Below are 10332 nucleotides of genomic sequence, written 5' to 3'. Positions count from 1 at the left end.
TTGTGACATTCATAGTTATTGGCATGTTAGGTTTTGGTGCCGAGCATTGTCGTCGTAGGAGGCCTAACAACGACACAAAGAGTTATTTATATATTTTTTTTAGTCGCGTTAAGAATCGAGTGCTTTTCATACGCCCTTGCAGCAATTTTTACGAATGGTTTTTTTTGCTACATATTATTTGCGCGGGCACCGAGGCTGCTGCGCCTGACCTAAAGGCCAGGCAGCAACTTCAGCGCCCAGCGTAGGGCGTGAGAAATTTTGGCGCCCAACCAGGGGCGTTGAAAATGCGTCCCTGGCTGGTTCTCGTTTTCAGTTTTCGTCTAATTTTTTTTTTGAGACTTTAATTTTGCGTGCTTGCCTTATAACGTCCTTTACGCGTTGTGCAGCGTTTGTGGGATTCGTTACAGGCCATCCCGAGCGTCGCTTATTCTTGTGGCGATCGTTCGGGTTTGCGGAACACGTACTTCAGTATAACTCTTTGGCCAATTGGTTTATGAATGTTTGGGGAATTTTTAAGGTTGCTGGTTTTCTAACATTGTTTGTCACACACAATCATACATTTCGCTACACATAACTAACATTACATCATGCGGCAATAATAATATGTCATGTAGTTTATGATAGGCTTCTATGGGTAGTATTTGCGCCTAGCTTGGTACCGCTTCTATCGCAGATCCAACACATGCCCCGGTCGAGGTAGTGCCTTCAACAGACGAATTTCGCCCAAGAGGCCAATCACGATGTAAGCCAAGGGGGCATGCACCAATGAGAGGGACCTAATGGGCGAGCGATTGGGTTTGGGACGGGTGTACTACTAGCGAAAGTGTCGAGTGGACAACATTCGAAGCGTATGCACCCCCCGGTTGGCGATGGGTATCCTTAGTCCAAACTCCCTGAGGGAGCCAAGATTCGTTATGCGGTTCTGCCCGTTCACATTAATATGCTGATTTTCAGGTCGTCCCAACTCGATGGGGAAATAATCGCGGGGTAGGATCATTTCACCCTTAGGCTATTTTGATTACCTACAAGCACGAGTATTTTTCTTCACTATCCCCAGCGGAGTCGCCACTGTGAGGGGGTCGAAAAAGCGCGAGGCTAATGCGTGACCTTGTCCCTCGTGGGTGTGACGCTTCTTTTTTGTCAAATCAAGTGTAATTGGATTTCCTGTGAGTTTACACCCAATTGACTAGTAATATAGGAGTCGCCATTCAGTTTTTAACGACAATGAGAAAAACTGACAAAACCCGGTTATCGTGACATAAAGGGAGTGCAATTATGTTTGACCACGACGGCCGTAGGTTCCCTTGTGATCCCTGGTGTGGGGATCTCTCAACATACACCCGCAAGGTAGAGATTGAGGGTTCGAGGGACTGTAACTACCGAGAGGAGTACTCGCTCTACGATAACTCCAGAGGCAGGATATCCTTACTAGCTCAGCATAAATAATTGAAGGGACATGTGTTAACTATTAAACTAATCTGAGTTGATTTTAACAATATGCAACATATAATACTAGATCGAGCGCGATTATCTGATTTAGATTGTATTAAGGGACCTAGCATGATAATTCAATTTCCCAAAAATTTTATCTTTATTAGGCGTGATAGAACAATCAGATTCAATTAGTTTAACAGTTCATAAAAGGGCGAGGAAAGCAATTAAATCATGGAAAAGGGACACATTACGATGCACCCTTGGGAGGTGCGTCACGGTTCTCAGAAAACTAACCACTTTGACTTTTCTATTTCTCCTTTTATTTAACGAATCTCAAATTACGGGACAGGATACGTTCTGTTCGATTTTTGGATCGATCGCGACAGAACGCGTGATCAATTTCGCAGCGTGAGGCTTAGGCTTAGGGGTTTAGAGTCAATACTCAGAATATGAATTGTGTGTTGTCTTTCTTCACGTCGAACTTGGGGCTATATTTATAGAAAAGAGTTCGTGGAAAGATAGAATTGTAGAACTCTAATCCAAGAAGAATTAGGAGAAAACACGTACCCAGGTATTTTCAGCGCCCAGGCTGGGCGTCGAAGATTTCAGCGCCCAGCTCTGGGCGTTGAAAATAGGATCCAGGCAATTTCAGCGCCCATTCAGCGCCCAGGGCTGGGCGTTGAAAATGATGTTTGGGCCGAGTTCTTTGTCAGATTTGGACTCTTAGAATCCGGAGTGTTTGAGACTTATCCGAGTCTTTTAGCGCGTATTAACTTTATGACGGAATGCGTCTGGGCCCGTTACGAACTCTAGGCTCGTTAGGATTTTAATTAATACGTAACTCTTATTTTCGAATCATATTAGGAATAGGATTCCTCTTGTAATTTCTATCTCATTTAGGATTTATGTTGGAGTGCAACACCTAATTCTGACAGGTTTCTATCTTTTATGACTTGCCACTTTTAATAGCTACCCATTACGGCAATTACTATTTTTAGCAGGTTTCCATAAATAGCAGGTTTCTATAAATAGCAGGTTTCGGGTGAAATGAAAAGGGTGATTGAGATTCGTTATTTTATAGGAGATGCGTTGTCAAGTGGAGATTTATGTTCTCATCATCGAACCTTCCCTTTCGGGAATGGGGACAAAAGTAGGTGTCTACATATATGTTAATTCTTTATTCTTTCAAACATAGTTGTGTGCATGAAGCTCATACGATGATTGAGATGCCCTTTTGCAGATAACTATTGCATCTCTCAAAATTGCATGCTTCCAAACATAATTCTGGTATATTTTCACAGCTGTTCTTTATCCAACCAAAGCATTATTTATTAATTTCAACTAAAATGTCATTCTTTTGACAGCACAAGTGATATCCGTGTTAGTGATCGATTCATCTTCTTCCTTTGCAGGACTACAGGCTATAGGTGCTTCACAAAGAATGGCGGATGGATCAGGGTATGTATCAGTATATAAGAAGATACAAGGGAAGTCTGATCTCATATCTCAACTTTCACCTAGTTTGCAACCAAGAAATTATATCAGCAGTTCCTGCTTCCCGAATCCTATGCTGTTATCATACAAGGGTAGTGGCATGGGCATGGAAAATGTATTTCCAGCGATATTTGTGGATGAAAAACCACAGAAAAATTTCTTGGTTGATTTCCTTATGGGAGGGGTTTCTGCTGCTATTTCAAAGACAGCTGTTGCACCCATTGAACGAATTAAGCTTTTGATCCAAAATCAAGATGAAATGCTCAAAATCGGTCGCTTTTGTATCTCAAGTCTCAACCATACAAGGGTATATCTGATCCAAAATCAAGATTTTGATTAATGTCCGCCAAATTAACGCAAAAACTATTCCACTTTCTATTTGGCCTTAAAAGATACCAAACCTAAGAAAGTTGCAATTTGGCCGCAATACACAAAAGCAACAACGATATTTCTACTATAGCCAATTCAAAAGAACTGACATCTCCTTATTTTGGTATTAGTGAGAGTAGCCAACAAACCAGTAAAGATACATTGACGATCAACAACTAAAAAAATAATCCAAGCCATTAATAGATTAAATATTTGTCCATTAGTTGTAATCGAGTAGGCGGAGTAGTATCGCATAATAAGGACATTGTACTTATACTTCATCAATTTTATGAAATAAAACTACCTGGTAGAGACTAAATAACAAAGGTGGAAATTGTTTTAAAAATATCAAACATGGTTTGCGTAAGATTTGAACCTTTGACCTTGAGTTTAAACAATAACGCTTTTACAACTAGGCTATTATATGCGTTCATGTTATCATTGAAAAAAAAAAAGTAAAATGTGAATGTTTTTAATGTAATAACCCGGTGCATCGACCGGGCCCAAAATATATTTCCCAATATTAGACACCGAGGTCACGTTAGAATACGAACATTACCCCATAAAGAAAGATTGTTATCCTTCAATTACCAAATATTGATTAAAATTCATGAAAAGTAAACTCAACACTGCACCAGTGAAAAACTCAAATTGATAAAACAACCAAAACGTATTACATATATTACCCAAAACAGTATAGTGGATCAAAAACTCACATTCCCTGATTTAAGGAGAAAGGATGAAGAAAAGCCGAATAAAGGAACACATCAACCAGATCCCCCACTTTAGGTAAACTACGATACATAATCTTGTCTCCCTTGGAAGATAGGGCTCTCTCTCTCTTGAAACGATAGAAAACCCTACCGTGCTTTTGCGGAGAACCTACCATTACGGTGCTACTACTCCAGGCCTATGGCAGAGGAGATTGTTGTGAAGTGCTCGAAATTAAATATAGATGAAGAGGAAGGAGATGTTATTGAATTTAGTGAAGTACGCCTAGATGAGGATAATAACAAATTATCATTGATGTTAATGGGACGATTGTTAACGGAGAGGCCTTACAATGTCGAAGCCTTCAAACGTATAATGTCAAACGTATGGGCTCCGGCGAATGGTATGGTAATTAGGGTTTTCAGACCGAACATGTATGCTTTCCAATTCTTTCATTGGAGGGATAAGGAGAAGGTGCTAGAGGGTCGACCATGGTGTTTTGATAATACATTGATTATGTTGAAGGAGGTCGACGACGATGAACAACCGGACCAAGTAACAATCACACACTCACCTTTTTGGGTTCGTGTCAAAAATCTACCCTTCAATTGCCGGTCTGATACTTATGTCAAGGCGCTAGTAGGCGGTATGGGCGAGATTCTTGACTTGGAAGAAGATATTTTAGGAATAGGACGGTATATAAGAGTTAAAATTATGTTGGATACTTCCCGACCCATCCATCGTACCCAACGGATTAAAGATAAGAGAGGAAGGGAGGTCAAGGTTGAATATGCTTATGAGGGGCTTCCTTTTTTCTGCTTCGCTTGTGGAATTATGGGGCACTCAGAGAGGGATTTCCACGCGGTTACGGAGGACGATAAAAAGAAGAAATTGGGATGGATCATGGACCAGAGAGCTTCACCAAGAAAGGGAAGAATGAAGGAGGTGGAGGAGATAGAGAGCATAATGGCCAGCAAGCTAGAATCAACTTTTTGTGACCAAGAATATGGAGGTAAGCTCGAAGGAGAATAGGTTGGAGCTCCTGCTATCTGAAAGTTCACTAGATAGGGAGCTTGCTACACTACAGAATGAATAGGTGGATCAAAGTTTGAAGGAGAAGGTGACCACTTCCCCATCACTACTCGATAATGTAGCTCCTCTAAAAAAGGTGTCCATTAAGGTAGCTGCTGGAGCTGATACTACTGCAGTTCATGAGCAAGCTGGAGTGTCTTCCAAACCTTTTATTCTTCCAGTTGGGGGGGGGGGGGGGTTTGCATTAGGTGTTGTTGACTCAATAGAGAAAGGGAAACCATATGAGCCGAAGTGGAAGAGACTTGCAAGGGAGAGAACGGAGGAGATAGGTGCAAGACAGAGTCTTAGAGCTCAAAAACGTGATTTGGAGTTGGTTGATATGGAGATTGAAGTGGATGAGAGTGCAAGGAAGCATGTAAGGCACAGCATTTCACCCATTTCATTATCTATAGTTCCGGCGGAGGTTGGCAAGGACCAACTACGCCTTGAGCAATGAATCTTTTATGCTGGAACTGCCGGGGGATGGGCAACCCCCGATCAGTTCGACAGCTCCGTCGATGGAGCACTATGCATGCCTCCGACATTATTTTTCTGTCGGAAACAATGATTAATAAGATTGAGGTGGAGAACTTAAAGGAACATTTTGGCTGCTCCAACGCGTTCGTTATTGCGAGCAGGGGGAGATCAGGGGGTTGTTTTTATATTGGAGAGAGGAGGTTGATTTCACTATTGTATCTTATTCACAAAATCACATTGCAGTGGATGTCAGCCTTAATGGGGTTCGAAGTTGGAGATTTGTGGGGGTCTATGGGTGGCCGGAAGAGGAAGAGAAGAATAAAACATGGACCCTCCTCCGTCATCTGTGTGAGGAGGTTGATATCCCTATTGTGCTAGGGGGTGACTTTAATGAGATTTTGAGCTACGAAGAGAAGGAGGGGGGAGCAGATAGAGTGAGAAGGGAAGTGGATCATTTTCGGGAGGCAATAAATGATTGTAGTTTACAGGATCTTGGCTATGTCGGGGAGTGGCACACATGGGAGAGGGGGAACTCAGTTGAAACTCGGGTCCGTGAAAGCTTGGATCGTTTTCTAGCTTCACATTCATGCATGGACCTCTACACGAATGCGTGTGTTGAGCACTTGTTGCGGTATAAATCAGACCATACCGCTATTTTGGTCCGACATCAGGTGGATAATAGGAGAAAAAGGAGTAGGAAAAAGAAAGAATTTAAGTTGAAACTAGTTGGTTGTTGGATGAGAGTTGTGAGCTAGCTGTGAGGGAGGATTGGGATAACTCCGAGGGGGAGGTACTTATTAGTAGAATTGCTTCTGCTGGTCGTGGTTTAGTAGGTTGGAGTGGTGAAAAATATAACAATTTGGGGAAGCAGATTTATATAGCTGAAAAGGCCCTCCGTGAAGCGCAACAAAGACCCATCTCAACTGAAAGTTGTGAGGAGTGCACTACTCTAGAACGGAAGCTTGATGATCTTAATGAAAAATATAAGGCTTATTGGTATATTAGGTCTCGTATTTCTGAAGTTCATGATGGTGACAAGAACATGAAATGCTTTCATCATAAAACGTCCCAAAGAAAGAAGAGAAATCAGATCGAAGGGTTAAATGATAGTGTGGGGACCTGGCAAACGGAATAGGACATAATTGAACATATAATTTCACAATATTATGATAATTTATTTACCTCTATTAATCCTTCGCCTATGGACTTACACGAAGTTTTGCAACATGTGCCTCCCTCTATCTCTGTTGATACCAACAGTGAGTTGTTACGTCCATTCACCAAGGATGAGATTTTTGCAGCACTCCAACAAATGCATCCTTGTAAAGCCCTGGGGCCAGACGGTATGCATGCCATTTTTTACCAACGCTTTTGGCACATTTTAGGTGACGATGTTACAAGGTTCGTTTGTAATATTTTACATGGTAATACTTCCACGAGTCATGTTAATAATACTAACATTGTTCTGATTCCAAAAGTTAAGTCACCCAAGTCTACGGTGGAGTTTCTCCTTATTGCTTTGTGTAACGTGCTCTATTAGTTGGTGTCAAAATCTATTGTTATGAGACTTAAAAATGTGCTCCCGGTTATAGTTACAGAAAATCAAAGTGCCTTTGTTCCAGGGAGATTGATTACTGACAATGCACTTGTAGCCATGGAGGTTTTTCATACTATGAAGAAACGGAGTCGGGGCCGGAAGGGTGTAATTGCCATGAAACTTGATATGAGTAAGGCGTATGATAGAGTGGAATGGGGCTTTCTGAGGAAGTTGTTACTCACTATGGGTTTCGATGGTAGATGGGTGAATCTAGTCGTGGACTGTGTTTCAACAGTCTCATATTCCTTTGTCATTAATGGGGGAGTATGTGGATCTGTGACACCGTCGCGAGGTCTCTGTCAGGGAGACCCCCTCTCCCCTTATCTTTTTATTCTGGTGGCTGATGCATTTTCTAGAATGTTGCAGAATAAAGTACATGAAGGGAAGTTACATGGGGAAAAGGCTAGCAGAACTGGGCCCGAAATCTCACATCTTTTATTTGCAGATGACATCTTACTCTTTGCTAGGGCCAACCGACAGGAATGCTCAGTTGTAGTTGATATTTTCAACCAGTATGAAGCAACATCCGGACAGAAAATTAATTATGAAAATTCGGAGGTTTCTTTTAGTAAAGGGGTGAGTGTTGAGCAGAGAGAAGATCTAATGACAGCCCTGAATATGCGGCAAGTTGACAGACATGAAAAATATCTGGGTATTCCAACAATTGTGGGGAGATAAAAGAAAGCGGTGTTCGGGGCTCTCTTAGATTGAGTGTGGAAAAAACTACAAGGCTGGAAGGAGAAATTCTTGTCTCGAGCGAGAAAAGAGGTACTCCTAAAATCAGTGATTCAGGCTATTCCAACTTATCTAATGGGGGTCTACAAACTCCCGGTTTTGGTAATTCAGAGTATTCATTCGGCTATGGCGAGGTTTTGGTGGGGTAAAAAAGGTACTCAACGGAAGATACATTGGAAGAGTTGGGAAACAATGTGAACACTGAAATGTCTATGAGGTATGGGATTTAAGGATTTATCTATTTTCAATGATGCCCTTCTAGGCCGACAGGCATGGCGCCTAGTCTAGAAACCTAGGACATTATTTGGGCGTGTTATGAAAGCCAAGTATTTTCCAAAGTGCTATTTTCTGGATGCATATCTTGGCTAAGCTGGTAGCTTCTCTTGGTAAAGTATATGGAGTTCGAAGTCCCTAATAAAAGAAGGAATGATATGGAGGGTCGGGATGGTGTTAATATTAATATTTGGAATGATCTGTGGGTTGCGGATGAAGAAGGAAGGTTCATTTTGAGCGACATGGTAGATGAATTAAATCATGTGGGTGACCTTGTTGACCCCATGAGTAAGGAGTGGAATGTGGATTTAATAGAGGAGAAGTTTAATGAGCGGGATGTACGATGTATTCTAGCCATCCCGTTGAGTTGTAGGGAACAATGTGATGAGATAACATGGGCATATTCAAATGACGGGGAATATTCAGTCAAGACTTCCTATATGCTAGGAAAGGGATGTAACTTTGACACCTTTCACCAAGCTTTCATTGAAATTTGGAGTATGGAGGTGAGCCCGAAAGTCCGTCACTTTTTATGGAGGCTTTGTACTGAAACCTTGCCGGTGAAAGACTTACTCAAAAAACGTCACTTGAGGGATGAAGCGGTTTGTCCTTGGTGCCAAGAGGTGGAGACAACGGGCCATGCCATATTTGGGTGTGTGAGGGTAAAGGAATTATGGGAGGCTGTTGAATGCATGAGTATGATTAATTGGGAAGAAGCAGGTACAATGTGTGACCTTGTTGATAAATGGAAGGTAATTGACGCCAAAACAAAACAAAGAGGTGACTTTCTTGCATGGTGTATATGGGGAGAAAGAAATATGAAGGTGTTTGAAAATAAATTGACACCAAATGTGGTACTTATTGAGAGAGTGAGTAGGCATGTGGATGATTATGGGAAGTACGCTGCTCGCATTTATAATGTTGTTATGCCTAGGACTCAACCAAGCCCAAAGACTTGGAAAGCACCACCTGATGGTGTACTCAAGATTAATGCTGATGCCTCGCTAGTGCAGGAAGGGCGGGTGGGATTAGGTGTAGTTGCAAGGGATAGTGGTGGTCATGTAGTGTTTGCAGCAACTAAAAGGGTGAAGGCTATATAGGAGTCCAAGATTGCAGAAGCTAAAGCACTTGCCATAGAAGCAAGGTTGGGGAAAAGGTATGGGGTTGCTGATGTTATTCTTGAATATGATTGCCAACATTTGATCACTCGCCTATCTAAAGGAGTTGTATACTCGTCTGATCTCGACACCGTGTTGGGGGATATCTTATTTGTGTGTTCTTTTTTTAAGTCTGTTAATTGGTCTCATGTAAAAAGGGATGGCAACTGTGTAGCTCATCACCTTGCTAGGCTAATACCCTTTTGGATAGAGCAAGCTAGTATGGGAAAATCATTGCTCTCAAGAGATATCTCTGTATGTTTTGATGGACTCTTTGTCCTTACATTAGTATTCTAGCCTACATTCCCCCTCAAAAAAAAGGTAAACTACGGTACACTTAATAGACAAATTGATTCGGGTCTGACATCCAAACAAAATGTACGAAGGAGGCCACAATATAAACAAACTCCACCCCTCCTTTAAAGTACTAAATATAAATAATCCTCATGTAATCCAAACTAAATTATACGTTCATCCAATTCAATAAATTAAAAGTTTAGCAACATCATCCATATGCAAAATTACGCAACATCAATAAAATTGTCTTTTAGATTGTTGCGGTTTAACACGATAAAAGAAAAATGTTGCAACAATAATATAATTAGTGATAGACTAAATAAAGATATGTAAATATTTTTAGTAGTAAAAGATTTGGTAGTTAGAGTAATTTACGTAATCAATATTCTGTAAATTATATCCCTAGATTCTAGCCTTTGATTGAGATGTATAGTTTGTATATTAACACCAGAATTCAATGAGAAGGACACGTCAAATCTTTCTAATATGGTATCACGAGACTAGGTACACAGACCCTAGCAGCCGCTCATCCCTTTCTCGTGCTCTCCTTCTCTTCTTCTCTTTCTCTTTCTCAATCACCATGGTTGACAAGCTTCACCCAGCCACTACTGTCACAAACATCAAAACATGTATGCCAATTACTTTGGATTATGAAGGCAGTCTGTATCAAAATTGGTCCACCTTATTCAAACTCCATTGCCAAGCGAATCTCGTTCT

The 10332-nt window shown here is 41.2% G+C and overlaps 2 protein-coding genes across 2 annotated transcripts; both read left to right on the top strand.

Moving 5' to 3' along the window:
• The first annotated feature begins 2875 nt into the window (after window positions 1–2875).
• LOC130461515 (ADP,ATP carrier protein 3, mitochondrial-like) lies at window positions 2876–3268 on the top strand. The gene has a single exon (XM_056829647.1). The coding sequence runs from the start codon at window positions 2876–2878 to the stop codon at window positions 3266–3268; it is 393 nt and encodes a 130-aa protein (XP_056685625.1).
• A 5015-nt stretch (window positions 3269–8283) lies between these two features.
• Window positions 8284–9261, top strand: LOC130461514 (uncharacterized). The gene has a single exon (XM_056829646.1). The coding sequence runs from the start codon at window positions 8284–8286 to the stop codon at window positions 9259–9261; it is 978 nt and encodes a 325-aa protein (XP_056685624.1).
• Window positions 9262–10332: the final 1071 nt, after the last annotated feature.

This window comes from Spinacia oleracea, chromosome 5 (assembly GCF_020520425.1).
Source record: "Spinacia oleracea cultivar Varoflay chromosome 5, BTI_SOV_V1, whole genome shotgun sequence".
Taxonomy (NCBI): Eukaryota; Viridiplantae; Streptophyta; class Magnoliopsida; order Caryophyllales; family Amaranthaceae; genus Spinacia; species Spinacia oleracea.
Note: the sequence above shows the minus strand (reverse complement) of the source record. Positions and strands in the feature narration are given on the sequence as shown.

Bases quoted from the DNA above. Each gene is read 5' to 3' on its own strand.
- LOC130461514 (XM_056829646.1), top strand. From the start codon at position 8,284: ATGGAGTTCGAAGTCCCTAATAAAAGAAGGAATGATATGGAGGGTCGG.
- LOC130461515 (XM_056829647.1), top strand. From the start codon at position 2,876: ATGGCGGATGGATCAGGGTATGTATCAGTATATAAGAAGATACAAGGG.